We start from the raw sequence: 18623 nt of genomic DNA, 5'->3' as shown, positions 1-18623 counted from the left end.
AACCCGGAGGATCTGGTTTTCATTGTCCCAGTAAATGTCTAGACTGACTGATGGGCAAGCATCCATTATCACTTCTGCCCGAGGCTTTAGGGATCTGAGCCAGCAAAAAGTTACTATGGACTTCTTGTGCTAGCAGATGCTTCACCCTCAGTTTTACACACAGGATGGTAAATAGGTCCTTTCTCTGTGTGTCTGTGGGTCAGTGTGAGCAGAATTTTTAGGTCAAGTAGGGCTCAGGAGAGAGCTCTTTCCACTGGTGGCTCTTGGCTGCATGCACAAAAGGGAAATACTCTGACTGTGTCTCCTGAAAGCTGTGGAGCTTACGAGGGGCACAGAGCCTGCAGAGCTTCAGCTGCTCTGGAGTGCATTCAGTTGCCCTTCTATGCAGTATCTTTTGGAAGTCTTCTGGGACGTTACCTTCCTGAGTACTCGTTTGTGATTGGAAAGGGGTTTGCAGACCAGAGAAGAGGAAAAATTTGGAGGTGGCCCCACTTCTTGTGGTGAATTGATTGGCTTCTGGACATTACCTGTGGCACTTGAAATTCTGCAGCCTGCACCATTGTTCATTGTCTATAACTTGCAGTTAGGTAGCATGTGGCTGCCAAATATCACCTGGTACAAGGTGCCACTTCGGTCCAGAAGCTTCTGAGACAGAAATATTCTTGTTCAACTTGTTGCAGGGCAAAATGGAGTTGGAAACTGGTGATACCTGAGTGGGTGATTACCTGGTATTGTAGCCTTGCTATGGGTGCTGCTTTCTACCTCTCCCTTTCAGGAAAAGGCACCAGCTGGGAGGCTCCTGCTTCCAGGAGGGCTGGATGGTTCCTGGCAGCATGGGAGTCTGACAGTATTGACCATGTCGGACCACTGGGGCTGATGCCAGGTCAGAGGGTTGGAGGAGTTGAAGCACTGCTTCTGTTTATGATGTCACTTGCCAAATTCAGGTCTATTAGCTGTTGGGTGAGGAATTTGACATGACTGAATGAAGAATATTGCTTTGCTGCCTGCTCCTCAGTTAGCTGCTGAAATTCAATCACAACCATGCTATTCAGAAAAATAGAATGCATTTTACTTATTTGAAAGGTGGGGTTATACAGAGAGAGGGAGAAAGAGAGAAAGAGCAAAATGTATTCCATCTATTGGTTCACTCTCCAAATGGCTGCAATACAGGTAGGCAAGGCTGAACCAGGAGAATAGAATGTAATCCAGGTCTCCCATGTGGGTGGCAGAGGGCCATCTTCCACTGCTTTTCCAGGTGCATCAGCAGGGAGCTGGATTGGAAGTGAAGTGACTGGGACTCAATCCAGCACTCTTAAGGGATACTGCAGCTTAACCCACAAGCGGTAGCTTAACCCACTGTACCACAAAACTGGCCCCACCTTCCACATTTTGGCTATACCATTTCCCATACAAAGAAGCATCTCCTCACCCTTTGTGTGTGTGGACTACTCCTGAATGGTGTTGTTGAGATGACATGAAGCTGCTGCCTTGGCTGAAGAGGAACAGGCAGTTTCTGACTATAGGTGTAGGCAAATTTTGAAAATAGAAAAATAGGCTAGTGGAATAACTGCCTGATTAACAGTGTGGCAGGCCAGTGGGGCTTGATATGTACTACATCTTAGGAGGTGGGAAGGAAGAGCATTGCCAGTAATTAGTTAGGTAGTGAGGCATACTGGGGACAGCCAGGGGGATTTGAGATAAAGAAGGATGACCAGGCCATGGTGAGAGGTGAGAGATGGTAGTAACAGATGACAAATGGAGAGTGGGAATTTTGTTCAGAAGAGTAGCAGCAGGACCAGAGAACGGAGTAGAGGAAGAACTGGTGTGACTCAGTTAGCCTTTTTCTGCTGAAGTAAATTCAGATAATTTATCCACTGCCTGTTGCTGTTTAGGTTCTTTTGTTTTTGATTCTTCTATCATCTCAGGATGAACACCACTTCCCCACTACAGAATATCTACCGCCATTATTGGAACTTTCATAGTGAGTCCCCAAGACTTTGAGTATAAAATGCCAACACCTCAAGTTCAGCTTCATTTGTTTGTCCAGTAAACTCCTGCAAATTTTCCCTACTGCACCCCATCTTCCTTTTGAAGTTTCTTTTCAGCCAGTTGTTCTATTTTCTTCTTGTACACAGTGATAAGTCATCCAGGTGGTAAGTCATGATTCCCCTGCATTCCAGAAGCGCCAATCTTCAACTTGGGTTGCACCATCCTCAGTGAATGCTGAAGGTTATTTGGTGCTTGCCTGAGAAAGCAAACCGCCAACTGTTTCCTTACAAGCAAGAGGACTGCCTCAGCATCAGGGCATGGGTTAGGTTTTTCTCTATGGGTGTACTTTCAAGGAGGAATTCACAGAACTGGTGTCAAGTTTTGTAGTGATGTTTCTAAATATTCTTGTAGAAAGGCCCATGGAAATCCTGTGTGAATTCCAACTGGCATTTACTGTGGTTATTCTCTTTTGAACTATTTTTTTCTTCTTGAATTTGATTTTGTAAACCTCATCTATTTTTTACTTCTTGAATTTGATTTTGTAAACCTCATCTATTTTTGAAGCTATGTTATCTGTTGCATAAAGATTTAGAACAAGTGTACATTTCTCATGGATTTATTTCTTTATCACTTTTGGTGCCCTTCTTTATCTCTAGTGATACTAGTTTCTTTATCTACTTCCTCATATTAATTTATCTCTTTCTTGTGTTAGTATTTGCATGTTATGAATTTTGGAGTCATTTTATCTTAACTTCTTATGTCTTTATATATATAAAATATGTCTCTTGTAACAGTTGGTTGAATTTTTTTTTAATCCACTTGGATAGCCTTAGTCTTCAATTTGAATATTTCATTTATTTACCTTTAGTGTGAAAATAATATATTTGGGATTATGCTGTCATCTTACTCTGGTTCTCTTTTGAACTATGATCTTCATTATTCACAGGTTCCATACTTGTTAACCCATCTACTTAATGAAATTAAGCTACAATCTCAAAATTCAGTGCCCAGAGCACTTTCCTAGTTATTCACAGATATGCAGAATGGTGAAAAACTAGAGTCATCCAATACACACATCCTGAACTGAGGTTGAAAATGATACTCCGCCGTACTCTTTCAGTTTTCACATTATCAACAAGTGTTCTTTCAAAACGTATTCACATTTCTCATGCTATTCTACTTTCTTTTTGTCTGTGAGTTCTCTCTTAAAAGAATCCCAAATGTAGTGCTGATGCCCTGTCTAGTGTTCCTAATTGCAAAAATGGCTAAATTTATAGATTCATGAAATAACCACTACATTTTTTAAAAAGCACAATGGACAGCATTGCTGTGAGCTAAAGAACTAAACAGTCACATCACCCAAGGTCAAGAAAATGTTGTCTTTCTTAGTTAGTGTTGACTAGCTTCCATATTTCAAAAGGAGACACTTAACAGCCTGAAACATGTTCAACTTGCAGGTAAACAAAGCAAGTCCTGCAGATCAAGAAGATGCAGAGGAATTTTAAAAATAGTTTTTAAAAATTTCAGAGGAAAAGTGTTGTGTGGTAGACCGGGTTTTCAATGCCAATGAGAATGGCATTTTTCAGAAGGGCATTGGAAAATAAACTTGTAAATAAGGCAAGTGATATTTCAGTTGACAAAAATGTTACCAGAGAAATTTAATTGTATATTCCCCATAGGAGTAATAGTTCAGAGTTCATTAAATCAGTGTTCATGGTGATCCTATAGAACTTTAAAGTGAGCATTGGCTGTATTTGTTTTGTGTTTCTTTATATTTCTATCCTTTCTGAAGGTTTTTGTCATATATTTATTTTATATTCTTCGATACCAAATTATCTTCTTGTTTTTCATAATTTTTCCATTGGTTCTTTTGAGGTTTTCATACTCACAAGCATATAATTTTAAATAGATATATTTACCATTTTTAGTTATGTACTTTCTTTTTTTTTTTTGAGGGGCAGAAGAATATTTTTATATTGTTGTTGATATTCTATAATTTTAGGTCTAGGTAGGATATAAGTTATGTACTTTCTATCATATATATTTCTTAATAACTCTAAAACAATGTTAAATAGTAGCCAGATATGGAACATATTTTCTTTGTTTCTGACTCTAATAGGAATTTCTCCAACATCTCCTTTTAAGTAAAATGCAAACTTTCTGATTGAAGTTTATGTCATATTGTATCAAAAGTTATTCATCAATTAATATAGCATCATGGATGAGGACTTAATATTATCAAGTGTGTTTTGACATCTATGGAAATGGTATAGTTTTTCTCATGCCTGTTAATGTGGTAAATTATAGGGGCCATTGCAATGGCCTGGCAGGTAAAGCCACTGCCTGTGGATTCCGGTTCAAGTCCCGGCTATTCCAGTTCTGATCCAGCTCTCTGCTGTGGTCTGGGAAAGCAGTAGAGGATGGCCCAAGTGGTGGGGCCTCCGCATCCATGTGGGAGACCCAGAAGAAGCTCCAGGCTCCTGGCTTCAGATTGGCTCAGCTCCAGTAGTTGTGGCCATTTGGGGAGTGAACCAGCGGATATAAGACCTTTCTCTCCCTTTCACTCTCTGTAACTCTGCCTTTCAAATATATAATTAAATCTTTAAGAAATATGGTGAATTATATGAAGGGATTTTTCATATTGAATCACTTTATATGCATAACATAATTCTCCTTGGTCATTATGATAGGAAGTGAAGCTGCTGGGTTTCAAACTGGTGCCCATATGGGATGCCGGCTCTTCAGGCCAGGGCATTAACCTGCTGCAGAAGAAATACATGTGTGTTCTTGCATTTCCTGCCTCTGAATTTCCTGTTGGTAAAACATGTAACCCTCATTTAGTTTTGTCTCTGTTGTTGGGTTTCTATTATATATATAGTCAAACATAATATTTATCTGATACATTTAACTTTGTTTCTACACTTCTGTAACACCTCTCTCAGCTCCCTGGCTTGCTTTCTCTTTCTCATTCCTTAATTTTCCAATTGACCTTAAGGGCAGATTCATCTCTGTTTTGGCACTTCGGGACTTGATTCATATTCACTGTTCTATGTTCCCATCTTCCATTCACCCCAGAAGAGTGGCAGTTTGCTTAGCTGACTACCTCTTGTCCTTTGCATAACAGCATCCTATGGTTCTGAAGGCTGCAGCCCAACTGGAGTGTGTGTGGAGATATATGCTGCTTTTTTTTTTTTCTGTAAGTATTTATTTGAGAGGCAGAATGACAGAGGGAAGGGGGAGAAGACAAAGAGAGAGAGTAAACCATCTGCCGGTTTACTCTATCTGGGTCTCCTATGTGAGTGGCAAGGTCCAAGAACTGTGCCATTTTTTACTGCTTTCCCAGGTGCATTAGCAGGGAGCTGGATTGGAAGTGAAGCTGCTGGTACTGGAACTGACATTCCAATATGGGATGCCAATGTCACAAGCAGTGGCTTAACCCATTGCACCACAATACCAGCCTCTTTCTGTGTTTTGGCTCTATCATGAGAACACACACAAACACACACACACACACACACACACACACACGGACATGGACATATCGTTTCCAAACCAAATTGTAATCCTACATAGGCCTGTTTGGCCACTGGTGTGAAAATGGTAACAGCAACAACTTATATACACAAAAAAATTGTGGGCATCAGAGTTACCCTGGGGTCCTTCAAACAGATCTGGGAAAAACATATTTCTGGCTGGCGCTACCGCTCACTAGGCTAATCCTCCACCTTGCGGCGCCGGCACACCGGGTTCTAGTCCCAGTGGGGGTGCCGGATTCTGTCCCAGCTGCCCCTCTTCCAGGCCAGCTCTCTGCTGTGGCCAGGGAGTGCAGTGGAGGATGGCCCAAGTGCTTGGGCCCTGCACCCCATGGGAGACCAGGAGAAGTACCTGGCTCCTGCCATCGGATCAGTGCGGTGCACCGGCCGCAGTGCGCCGGCTGCGGCAGCCATTGGAGGGTGAACCAATGGCAAAAGGAAGACCTTTCTCTCTGTCTCTCTCTCTCACTGTCCACTCTGCCTATCAAAAAACAAAAAAAAAAAAAAAACAAAAAAAAAAACAAAAAAACACATTTCTTTGATCCTCCCAGTTGAATACCTTGGTAACCAACACATCCAAATTAGTAAACAAAAACCCAACCAGGAGAATATACTTGTGTAGACTGCACGCTGTCTCACTGAGATGCTTGGGGAATAAGATGATGGTTTTGGTTCTGGAGAAGCTGACAGACATAATCTTCATACGTACAAAGGTAATTTCTGCACTAATCAGTTCCCTAACTACCATTTTAGTGTAAGTGCTTCAGGACTCTTTCATTACTGAAACCTCATTGTAAGGCAAATTGGGTTATAAGCAAAGCATTGCTATGATACTATGGTGATTAGGTCATTGTTTTTTGTTTTTTTGTTTTTTTTTTTTTGTTTTTGTTTTTGTTTTTTTCCAAATGAGGAACTTAAAACACTTGTTCAGGATCCAACAATTTACATTAGCCATACTTAGATAGATAACATCTAGTTTAGGATAAGTTCATCATTATGTGAATGGGTATAAGTAATTATTAAAGGTATTATTTCCAAATCACTACTACTTATCAAAGTATATATAAGTAATTGACAAAGTTTGGAATGTTACTGTTGAGTAAGTCTCCCTTAAGGACCACTATAGAGATAGAAAGAGAGTTGGCACTGCTGTACACAGCAAGAAAAACTTTGGGCATGGCAGTCAGCATCAGCCTGGCTCAAGATACTGTCCATTTCAGGATAGGAAGACAAAGGTACAAGGCATGATGGATAAACTTAAATGCCTGCAGAGGCCAGGAAGGTGAAGCATACAAGTAGGATGAGCCACAGGGGTGGATCATGGGTGTGTGTCTGTGTTTATTAAGCACATGTAGATGGCACTAGAGTTTCCTGAGGTGTACATGGCCCTTTAGAAAGAAGCACCTGTTACTTAGTTCCAAGAACAGTTTGCCATTTGGGTATAATATTACCTGATTATATACTTTTTCAAGAGAAGCTAGAAATTAATATTTTCCTACTTTCTTTTTTTTTTTTTTTTTTTTGACAGGTAGAGTTATAGACAGTGAGAGAGAGAGACAGGGAGAAAGTCTTCCTTCAGTTGGTTCACCCCCCAAATGGCCTCTATGACCGGCATGCTGCACCGATCCAAAGCCAGGAGCCAGGTGCTTCCTCCTGATCTCCCATGTGGGTGCAGGGCCCAAGCACCTGGACCATCCTCCACTACCTTCCCGGGCCACCGCAGAGAGCTGGCCTGGAAGAGGAGCAACCGGGACAGAATCCGGTGCCTGGACCGGGACTAGAACCTGGGGTATTGGCGCCGCAGGCAGAGGATCAGCCAAGTGAGCCACGGTACTGGCCCCTACTTTCATTTTTTACAAAAAATGTTAAAACACTGTGTGGGTATTCAAGTGTGAAATCGTGTCTGTGCACCAGATTAGACCTGTAGGTTACCAGCTTAGGATGAAGGTATGTTTGGAAGGAGTTGGGGCATGAAAAAGGGCTCATATAGAAAGAAAACAAATGATGGTAAAGAAGCTTGAGAACTTTATTTTATCTTTGATATATTGAAAGCTGAGCATTTTTATTTCAAAGGTTTCAAGAAGGAGGTTCTCTTTCCAGTTTTTCCACTGTGGCTATCAGTTCTTCCTCTCTACTATTAGAAAGCAGACACATTATGATTGGAATAATTTATATCTACAAATTATGTCATAGAAAAATAATTTAATCACTAACTGTTAACATGTTGGAGTATGCAAAACAAAATAAAGGAGAATAAAGCAGTTTCAGATTTAAAAGCTGATGTCATAGTAATATTCTGAGAATGGTTTATTCCATTTCCTATCTTTTGGCTACACAGTGCTAAATGAAATGTATTTATTGGCATGCAATGCAATATGGCTTCAGAATACACCTCCTAAATTTATAAAACTTAAAATTTCAAACATTCCAAGTAGCTGGCAGGTGTTGTACAGATGATCTTGACTAGTCACAGACTTACTTCCTAGGGATGAGAAAGAAAAGACAAGGATTCAGCATGGTTACAGCAACTAGATGATATCAATAAGTTATATGGGAAATATTTCAGTAATTTATTTTAATAAAAAGTCTTTATTAACCCCTTCATCTATAAATATCTCAGTCTTTTGGACTCTTAAAATATTTTCATTTAAGTATGACTTACCTTGAATCTTCCTACCAAAAAATATGAAGATTCATGAATGATTTTAAAAGCAGTCAAAATCTATCAATAATAGGTGGTTACTTTTTGACATTCAATTTTTACTACTGTAGTTATTAAGGATATAATACCATGTATACTAACATTTAACCTTTGTGCTAAAATTTCAGCATATATGGCAATTTTAATGTGCCAGTAATGTTGATGGCAATGTTTCTCCATGTTTCATTCATATCTGTGCTCCTGGAATCTTATCTCTCATAGATACTCAGGAAATATTTTTGGAATGGGCAAATAATTGGATAAAACTGCAATTTTAAAAACAGCTATAATTATGTAACTCTGAAATGATTTGAACACACAAAATTTTATTATATAACAAGAGAGTAAAGACTCTCCCCTTCACATGAGGGATGACTTGTAGCAGTATGACAACTAATATTTATGAAAGTTTTGATGGTTTTCAGAATGAACTAGAAAACAGTCACCTGTCAGAGATTTTGGTCTGGAGCAACCAGTTTATAAAGTCCCTCGTGGCCAGACTATCGAGAACTGTGTTCATCTCATCTGAGAAGGAGCCATCAGCATGTCTACGGCGTAGCTCTTCAACAATGGTCACTTCTTCTGGGAAACTAAGAAAATGTGGGTTGAAATTCGCATTGATTAGATGATTCATGCACACTCATATGGATTGCCTACCAATGGTAACATATACAAGGTTAGAAAACAGTAAAGACTTTTATTTACAGAGGGTCTACTATGAGCACTTCAAAAAATTCCATGTGAAATGGCAACTATTGAAAGGTAGAATGCAGAGCTGAGCTGAGAAACCAAGCCTGTACTTTCAATGTTCCAGGTTGCTTCAAAGATTTTAATATATTGGCGATATGGAAGCTATTGGAGAGATGATTATTTTGCTTATAATTTAATAATTATACTTTTTCAGACCAGTGATTTTTGGAACATCTTGCAAAAGGCAGTATTAAGGAATTAAAGCTTAGTCTATACTAGATTTTCTTTATTAATGGTTTACTGTAGCATAATTTTGGGTATCTTCTTTAAACACTATAAAATATTCTCAAGTGTAAGTGACTATTTTACCACTGGTTTTAGAAATTTGATTGTGGAGAAGGGTGTTTAGAGCAGCAGTTAAGACATCAGATGAGATGCCCACATTCCATATCAGAGTGCTTGGGTTTGAGTCCTGGCTCTGCTCCAGATTCCAGATTCTTGCTAATGCATCCTTGGGGAGGCATCAGGGGATGATTTAACTACTTGGATTCCTGCAAAATCACATAGCAGACATGGAATGGGTTGCTGGCTCCCAACTTCAGCCTGGCCCAGTTCTGGCTATGCGAGCATCTGGGGAGTAAACCAATAGATGGGTGCTCTTTCTGTCTGCCTGTCTCTCTCAAATAAAGAAATAAAAATAAATTTAAAGTAATAATATGTTTGATTGTAAATATTGTAAAAATCAACCAAAATGTGTTTCTTTTCCCCTTGAGACATCTTTAAGTTTCAATATGCTTGTTTTAAATTTGATTTTAAAAATCAGAGTGTCACATAAATTTCCTGTCTCTCATATTTCAAATGTCAATCAAACTGGTCACAAGAAAATGACATGGCTCAGGGATTTGCTTGCTTGTGTTAAGATCCAAACAAGTAACGAGGTGTCTTAGTCTCACTTTCAACTTTGATTCTTTAATAGATATGATGAATACTGAATATATGGTAAATATATTTATATATATTCATATATACTGAATATATGATAAATACTGAATATATGGTTAATTGTATGGATGGTTAAACACACACATACACACACACACTATGATTATCATTCGATTAACCCATCATGTGTGGTCCCGTTCTGTCTCTATCACATTTTATCTGATTATTTCTTTTCTTTTATTTTATTTTATTTTATTTATTTATTTATTTTTTTTTTTTTGACAGGCAGAGTGGACAGTGAGAGAGAGAGACAGAGAGAAAGGTCTTCCTTTGCCGTTGGTTCACCCTCCAATGGCCGCTGCGGCCGGCGTGCTGCGGCCGGCTCACCGCGCTGATCCGATGGCAGGAGCCAGGAGCCAGGTGCTTTTCCTGGTCTCCCATGGGGTGCAGGGCCCAAGCACCTGGGCCATCCTCCACTGCACTCCCTGGCCACAGCAGAGAGCTGGCCTGGAAGAGGGGCAACCGGGACAGAATCTGGCGCCCCAACCGGGACTAGAACCCAGTGTGCCGGCGCCGCAAGGCGGAGGATTAGCCTAGTGAGCCGCGGCGCCGGCCCTGATTATTTCTTAGATAAATATATGTTGATCACATATGTAATTAAAGTCAAATTTTATATATTTAAAGTTTTATCTAAATATAGAAATATTTAAAGTTTCTGGTACTATTAGTTCTTTATTTTCAGCTTTCCTGGGATGGTCGTAGTTTAAATTTGTTGTCTAAATGTAGTTATCAAAAGCATCCTATATACTCTCAAAGGTATCCTGGCTTAGACAACAAATTAACAACTAATTATAACACTACTATAATGGGAGATAAAAATATAACCTGTTAGACTCTATTATTGATACCTGCTACCAAAGATAAAATGGACTGAACTTTGTGTGCTGTTTTTCACCAATCGAGTTATTTCCTTCCTGAATGAGACTGTACAAGTTACTTCTGCAGTCCAGATTCAGATAGTGATAACTGCAGTCTTAAATTTTCTGCATTAAGGAGAGAAATGTCAACTAAGACTGTACAGACTTACTCTCGCCTTCCTCGGCCTTTCACCAGCCAAGCAATGAATTCCTTGGCAGCTTGGCCTTCCAGATAAGAGCTTACATCACTGGTAAAGGTCCCTTCAGCATGTCTCTCAAATTCATCGTGGCGTTTGGCAATGTTATTCCTGAAAGAAATGTGAAAGTTAAATTGAAGCTATGTCTCTGTGGCAATATGGTTCTCAGCTATGGCAACTAGGGGCTCAGGATTCTATGAGAAGGAGTTTGGAGAGTTTGGGAGAGGAGGATGGCTGGGAATTTGTATTGAAACTATATTAATTATCAAGGTTATAGGTTGATAGAAGAGGGCTGACAGCAGTTAAGAAGGGGATAAATCTCCCCCCCCCCCTTTCCCAGAATATGCACTTCTACCCTTCTACCTCTCCTGCTTATTTGTGCCACTGGCTGTTAAAATTGCACTATTTTTTACTTTAGTCTCAATAGATATGGGCTATCCACTGTCTTATGTGGCTCACAGACGAGGCAGCTGTTTGATACAGTTAGTATAGGGTCAGAGTTAGATAAGCGATTCAAGGGAAAGCAACGGACCATCTTGAAATGTTCTCAAAAAGACCACATGATAATGGATTAAAGAAAATGTGTGATATGCTAGCAAAGGAGGAACGCTAAGAAGAGGAGCCCCCAGCAGCCTCAAGCGTGTGCAGATAGCTCAGAGGAGATGGGCCACCAGCTGCCTACATTATCCCTGGAAGGTCTCATCTTAAACACACAGCAGAAACTGCCTGAGAGCGTGGAATGCTCTCATGAACTTACCAAGTTGTGGCACTCCCATTCTAGAAAATGAGAACAGTTTTCATTTTTTGTCAATTTGTGATGTCTCACATTTCACTGATGCCACCTATAGGTCTTGACAAGGACCTCCCTGAATGTCTGCTCCTACCATGACAGCCTTCTTTTCTCCAGTGGCACCCCTCCCCTAAACAGTTAACTTTGGTTAACAACTGTTCTATTCCTCCTGCTTGCTCCAGCTTTCACCCCTGCTCTCATTCTCCCCTCTCTCCAGACTCCCCTACATCTAGGCAAATCAAAGTCCTCCATCCTGAGGCTTAGATTCCTCCAACTACTTTGTATGTATAACTCCTTTCTCCTTGTGGGCCACTCTCCAAAGAAATTGTGAAATTCCACCATCGCTGTGAAACCCGTGTGGATAATTTCCTCCAATAGCTTAAATGCAGCAAAAGCCCAACACTCGCACAGAAAATCCAACATTAAAATGTATGCCTTACGATAGGCGTGTGTTCTTCTTTGCTGCCTTCTCTCTTGATGCTGTGCAGCTAGGACTTAATTTTAAATGCATACATATCTTGGATTTTATTCTACAAGAAAAGGAATGCATCTGTTTTCATTCCTTACCGTGATCAACTTGGCTAGGGGATAATTTTAATGTGAGCACAGTCCTGGGTTTGAACCCCATGAGGGATTGTTGAATTTGCTCTATTCTTTAGTCTGAAATTATATTACTAACCTCACAGGTCCACAAAAGTCAGTTTTAAATTTTAAGGAAAGATGAGTGAGAGCAAACATTACTGAAGCCATAGTTGGGAAAATTATTTAAGGTTTATGTCACACTGGAGCTTGGGTAAGGAGTTTCCATGGGAGAGGCATTTTGAGGCCAGCTAAAATGTTAGTTGACCTTGAAAACCATCAAAACTGAAAGAGCTATCTGATGATCAAGGTAACAATAAATCAGGAGAATTTTTGGACATATTGAATGCTTTGGTGTGCAATTTTTGGATCAGGTTTAGACTCTTGCCTGTTCCTCTTGGTGTTCATCAACCACTGCACAAAATCCTGGGCACGTCTGGAGTCCAGGTACTTGCTGTAGTCACTGGTGAATGTGCCCTGTGAATGGCGCTTGTCTTCGGTCATCTGGTCGGCGTCACCAAGCAGGTCTGTCTGGGAAGCTGGGAAGGATCTGAGAAGGAGAGTGAGTGACACAACATGCCTGGCTCCTCAGGAGTGCACGCACTGGGGTGCATGCTCACTACAAAATGTGGGGCCACAGAAGGAGGAAGGCAGGGTTAGAGCATTTGAGATGACAGAGCATGTAGATCAGAGAGGCCTCAGTTTGTCATGAGAATTTCATTGTTTAATATAGTGACCTTAATCTTATTCTCTGAATTCTGGCAAGAGATTTGTCAAATGACTTCTTTTTCTGTCTGGAATGGAACTGAAAAAATCTTTTTACCAACTAATAAATCTGCTCATGATTATACTTATAATGACAGAGGAGAGCAGTGACTTGAATATTTTAAGGGTGAAGGATAACAGATGATTTGCCTGGGCAGAACATCTATTTTGCAAATACACATTCATATATGAATACTAACATAAAAGCAGAATTCAACTTCCTAGTTACATGGTAGCCAATGGTGAAAGAAAGATTATCAGAAGTTCAAAGCTGTATGATGGATAATCCATGTACTAGTAATCAACAGTTGGTTCATGTGGTAAATGGGTGGGAAAATATTCCCTGTGTTTAATACACAGAAATGAGATGCTGCTTTTACCTGTCAAACTAGAAAGATTAAATATTGGAGAGGATATTCTGAGGAGTGAGTATGCACTGTTGGTTGGAGTGTGCCTATGTATTAATTTTCAGCAAAGCAGGTTGACATGCTTATCAAAAAGGATTAAGCTCATGGAAACCCTAGACACAGTAGTTCTACTACTAGAAATCTACCCTCAGGAGATAGTAAGAATTGTAGAGAAAATGTATATATAAATATTATTTGCAGTATTCTTTGTGGGAAACTTTGAACCTTCTTATTGTCCAATAGAAGGGGAACAGTTAAATAAATATTGTACATTTGTGAGATGAAGCAGTAAACAACTGTTAGGTATAATACATTTAGGGGCCAGCGCTGTGGTGCACTAGGTTAATCCTCCGCCTGTGGCACCAAGTTCTAGTCCCAGTTGCTCCTCTTCCAGTCCAGCTCTCTGCTGTGGCCTGGGAAGGCAGCAGAGCAAGGCCCAAGTGCTTGGGCCCCTGCACCCACATGGGAGACCAGGAAGAAGCACCTGGTTCCCGGCTTCGGCTAGGTGTAGCCCCGGCCCTTGTGCCTGTTTAGGGAGTGAAACAACGGAAGGAAGACCTCTCTCTCTCACTGTATGTGACTCTACCTGTCAAATAAATAAATAAAAATCTTTAAAAAAAGGTATAATACATTTAATAAATATTTTAATGATATAAGAAAAAACTAACAATATTCTGTAAGGAGAAAAAACCTGACGAAAAGCCATATAATGAATTGAGATATATTTATATACAGTTACAGAAAATATAGGAAAATAATACCTCATTTTTAAAATATGGGATAGTGTTCTTTGGATAGTGAAGTTTTGAATATTTAAAATTGTTACATGTTTTTCAAGTTTGACACCAATGATCATGTATAATTTTCATAATTAGAAATAACATTATTTGTAAAAAAAAGTAAGAGAAAATAATTGTTGTGAATAATTAAAATCTATGCATGTGTGAATAATGAATGAATGGATCAAGTCATCTTTAGAACTCTAATTTTCACGTACTGTAGTTGTTCAACATTTTCCACATCTTTGGTTCTGAAATAACACCTACTCTGATGTACACTTGAGGAAAGTGTACCTTTATCACAAGGACACTTTGAATTTGTGAAATTGAAAATTGTGGAAGAATATTTACTCCAAATTCTTAAGTCCCATCCTTAAACATAGTTTTCATGGGGTTTATGCCAACTATAGCTCTCCCGCTTGGTGCAAGTCTAAGGATGCAATACCTGGATTTCTCCTCTGTGTCTTGAAGAGAGCGTTGCCAGCTGCCTTGTACCAGCATTACAAACAATCCGGCCACAAAGTAAATGCTCTTCATTTTTGCTGCCTGTCAGAACACAGAATGGATTTGGAGGTCAGGCTACCATGCTGAAAAAGCCAGGCTTACTGAGGCTGACTTTAACTATGCACCTATTACAAACAGAAATACAAAACTAGTCTTATTGATTTTATTATGATTCCTGCTTTATTTCACCAGAGTCTTTGGAGGCAAAAAAGGATTGAAAATATGTATTCCACTATTAAGCTTTTTGATTAATGTAGGACACTTCTGTTAATGATTAGAAGGCTTGTTTCCAGAACTGAAATTAAAAATGTTCATGATAAACATTTAAAATATCCACTGTGGAATGATACGCTACATATGGTTAGCCTGAACAGCACCTTATCCATAATGCCACCCCTTTCACTATCAGTCTGGCTCTCAATTAATAGTCCTTCACTTCCAAGCATTTACATTATACTGCATTTCAACCATCTTAAAGCAGCCTCAGGCTACAACTTGGCATACCAGCTGTCGGTTCAGATGTATTATTCATTTATATTTTAAATAGTGTAACTTGGTCTAGACTTTGTAATTATAAAGCGGCCAACAGATTTGAGGTATTTTAGGGTGCTTTGACCTGTTCTAAATTAAAGGGAAAAAATCATTTTAAAGACAAGCAATTTGCAACAAGAACTAATGTTTCTGGCAACTTGAACAATCACAGCTAAGAAACTAAGAGATGACTATCATAAAAAAATGAGTGCTTGCTTCTGAAGTGTTGGAACTGCCCACGTTGTTCTGGAGTTGGCCTTAGTCCAGGGCATGTCATCCTCTGCTGGTGAGACCATGGGCTTCTCATAAGATACACCTGATTGCTTACCCTCTTACCACAGCCAGATGTCCCATAAGCCATAGGATGCCAATATGTGATGATACAGCATGAATGGGGGGCAGAAACCACCATGAGCATGAGGTAGAATGTCCCCACAGAGCAAGCTCCTTTATTTTCTGAATGGATACCTCAAGCCCTGGATTTGTATGGACTTCTCTGCTACTTTGAAATCTAACCATGTTTCTTTTGAGAAGTGGGTATTTCAATTTAAGTTTGTGCTTATCCATAAATAATTTGAATGAGTATTTTTAGCAAAAGACATTTGGTTTGGAATAAGCATTTTACAAATATTATCATTTTAAACTATCAATCTTTTCTTTAACATCCTAGCCATATTTACCATCCATCTCTGGCACTAAAACAGAGACTGTAATACCTGCTGCAGTAACTTTATTCTTTGAAATATTAAATCTTGGGGGCCGGCTTTGTGGTGTAGTAGGCTAAGCCTCCTTTGTGGAGCCAGTGCAAATGGGTGCCAGTTCCTGTTGCAGCTGCTCCTCTTTGGATCCAGCTCTCTGCTATGGTCTGAGAAAATAGTTGAAGATAGGCCAAGTGCTTGGGCCTCTGCACTCCGTGGAAGCTCTTGGCTCCTGGCTTCGGATTGGCCCAGCTTCCATTGGCCACTGTGACCACTTTGGGAGTGAACCAGCAGATGGAAGACCCTTCTCTCTGTTTCTCCCTCTCTCCCTGTCTGTAACTCCTTCTCTCAAATAAATAAATAAAATCTTAAAACATTTAAAAAAAATAAATGTTAAATCTCTGCAGATTAAGTGGCCAATTAGACAAAGAAAAACAGTAAGAATTATATATTCACCCTTCTTCCTTCATTAACATTAAATGACCAATTTGGTGTTTTGCTATGCTTGTTTTACCAGCTGGGAAATTTGGGAAACTTTACCAGGGTATTAGGAAGTTTTTCTGATTCTAAATCTCAATTATAATATCTGTGTTTCCAGAACTATTTGCAAATTAAAGCAAACGCTTCTTTTTAGGATTGTACCACTGTTGGAAAGTTTCTCGTAAAAGACTAAAAGCTGTCAGTTTAGTCCTAAATAATTCCTTCCATTCAAAATCTCTAAAGATTTTGCAATATCTTCAATCATGCCCTACAGAGGCATATTTAGAGCAGATTTTACTCTACCATTGTGGGTGCTGATGGAATATGAAACAATCATAAATAAATAAGGGAATGTATAGATCATTAATAAATAACCATAAATAAGGGAATGCTTGAAGTCCTTTAAAACCAATCAAATGAGTTCTATGGAAAGAATGAACTGGCTTAAACATCTCATGTATTTGTTTTTGAGTCTATAGAATTGTGAAAAAAATAGAGTTAACCCATTGCTTGAATTCTATTGCTAAGAAAGCAAAATATTTATGTTATTTTAGTATCAAAATATCATTCAATAAGAAAATACTTTCCAGTTACTTTTACTCTTCTTTTGTAGCCTAAGGAGAGAGTCTGAAATTGTGTACTCCCCCCCATTTCTATTCAAATTTTTCAAAGGCAACTAGAGTAACAGTAGTAATCTCTGCGAGGAGCATCTTTTATAAAGATTAACCCCAGACCTAGGAAAGAAATTTATATTACATCCCTATGTATATTGGCATTGTAGAACACATAATTCCTTTTAAAACTGGCCAACTCTTTTCATAACAGGTCCTCAGTATGTATGGAAAAATACACCATTTAATCACTTACTCCATTGAGGATCTTTGCAAATTTGCTCTTTAAGAGCTTAAATATGTGGGTACTTCAAAACATTTGTGGAAAATGTGTATTATCAAAGTATTCACAAATGTCAAAACTATTCTTGCACCAAAACAAATTTATCTGTAAATTCCATTTTCCATGAACTTTGTGCAGTATCCTCATAGATACTTTAGAACATCTAATTTTTTTTCTAAAAAAAGTACTAAAATTTTTTCCAGTTTATAGTGATTTTAGGTTTTATTTATTATTACTGGTCCTCACTATATATCAAATGATTATTAATACATGGCTTTACTCAGATCCATCCAAAGAAATCCCAAAAACTAGATGGTACTTTTTTCCACACCAAATACGCTATGTCTTATTTATTAAGAGCTTATTTCATGGACTTTGATTTTTTTGATAGACCTCTCAGAAATTCGAATTTTTGAAAGACAGATATTGAATCCACTCTTGGAAAACCAGATATTTTAATTGGTAAAGAGCAATTTCTGTTACAGCCTTTCTAATGGACGCATTTCTGCTGAATTTAGAAGGCGCCTTCTGTTCAAAGTACTATACACATTTATCAAATCTAAGGAAAAATATTTATTTGTCAAAATGTTACAACTTATTTTCAAATTCAGTTTTCATAACAATTAAACCTTATAACAAGTGCCTTCATTTCAATCTTTGTTTTCTATTTTGTATCATTGCGCTGAATTGTTTCTCCGACTCAATTTGCAGCTTCAGTATGTTCAAGTAGATGTAAACACATTTGATACTTTTTCATCTCAATTCTGTTCTATCTATTATTAATAATAAAGTACACAATGAAAGAACACTTTAATTCATAGTATTTGCTCCCTTAACATACTAAACTGTCTCCAAAACAGGATTCACAGTTTTGCGATCATCCAATGTCAGTCTTACCTTCTGAGTACTGGCGTGTGGAACAGAGCAGGTGGAGAGAGAGCAAGCCCTCTGTGGACACTGGATGTGCTCTGTGCCCTGGACTCTGCACTTCTGCAGCAGACCACACTGCTTTATATACTCTCCAGCTCTCCTAGCCCACAGATATTATGCTGACAATATAAATTTCTCAACTGTAAATAATGGGTCTTTGTTACAAATGATTTCACTCGCCCACTCAGTTTGCTCATCTGCATTCTCTGCCCGTATTGGGTGGGACATCAGAGACCCGGAAACTTTTTATTGACTCTTGTGCCTTTTCCTTTTGTTTTTGTTGGGAATGGAAAGGAC

At 38.9% G+C, this 18623-nt stretch overlaps 1 protein-coding gene and 1 pseudogene across 2 annotated transcripts; both read right to left on the bottom strand.

Annotated features, from left to right (window-relative positions):
• Positions 1-222: 222 nt before the first annotated feature.
• LOC103348836 (tubulin polyglutamylase TTLL5 pseudogene) lies at positions 223-6270 on the bottom strand (annotated as a pseudogene).
• A 1260-nt stretch (positions 6271-7530) lies between these two features.
• GCG (glucagon) lies at positions 7531-18424 on the bottom strand. Of its 2 annotated transcripts, XM_008258669.4 has the most exons (6): positions 18294-18424; positions 14735-14835; positions 12727-12888; positions 10943-11080; positions 8670-8813; positions 7531-8004 (listed from the first exon to the last, which is right to left on the bottom strand). In XM_008258669.4, exons 2-6 carry the CDS (start codon positions 14824-14826, stop codon positions 7998-8000), a joined length of 543 nt encoding a protein of 180 aa, XP_008256891.1. In that variant the 5' UTR covers positions 14827-14835; positions 18294-18424; the 3' UTR covers positions 7531-7997. The 2 variants fall into 2 exon arrangements, with proteins under 2 accessions (XP_008256891.1, XP_002712262.1); XM_002712216.5 differs by lacking the exon at positions 7531-8004 and having other exon boundaries at positions 8666-8813.
• Between the last annotated feature and the right edge of the window lie 199 nt (positions 18425-18623).

Source organism: Oryctolagus cuniculus, chromosome 3, assembly GCF_964237555.1.
Source record: "Oryctolagus cuniculus chromosome 3, mOryCun1.1, whole genome shotgun sequence".
NCBI classification, from domain to species: Eukaryota; Metazoa; Chordata; class Mammalia; order Lagomorpha; family Leporidae; genus Oryctolagus; species Oryctolagus cuniculus.
The sequence above is the reverse complement of the archived record's forward strand: the minus strand, read 5'-3'. Positions and strand labels throughout refer to the sequence as shown.

Excerpts from the sequence above, each read along its gene's own strand:
- GCG (XM_008258669.4), bottom strand. The coding sequence starts at position 14,826 with ATGAAGAGCATTTACTTTGTGGCCGGATTGTTTGTAATGCTGGTACAA. Across the intron at positions 11,081-12,726 it reads ATGAACACCAAGAGGAACAG|GAATAACATTGCCAAACGCC; the intron begins GCAAGAGTCTAA and ends CATTTCTTTCAG. Across the intron at positions 8,814-10,942 it reads AAAGGCCGAGGAAGGCGAGA|TTTCCCAGAAGAAGTGACCA; the intron begins GTAAGTCTGTAC and ends ACATTTTCTTAG.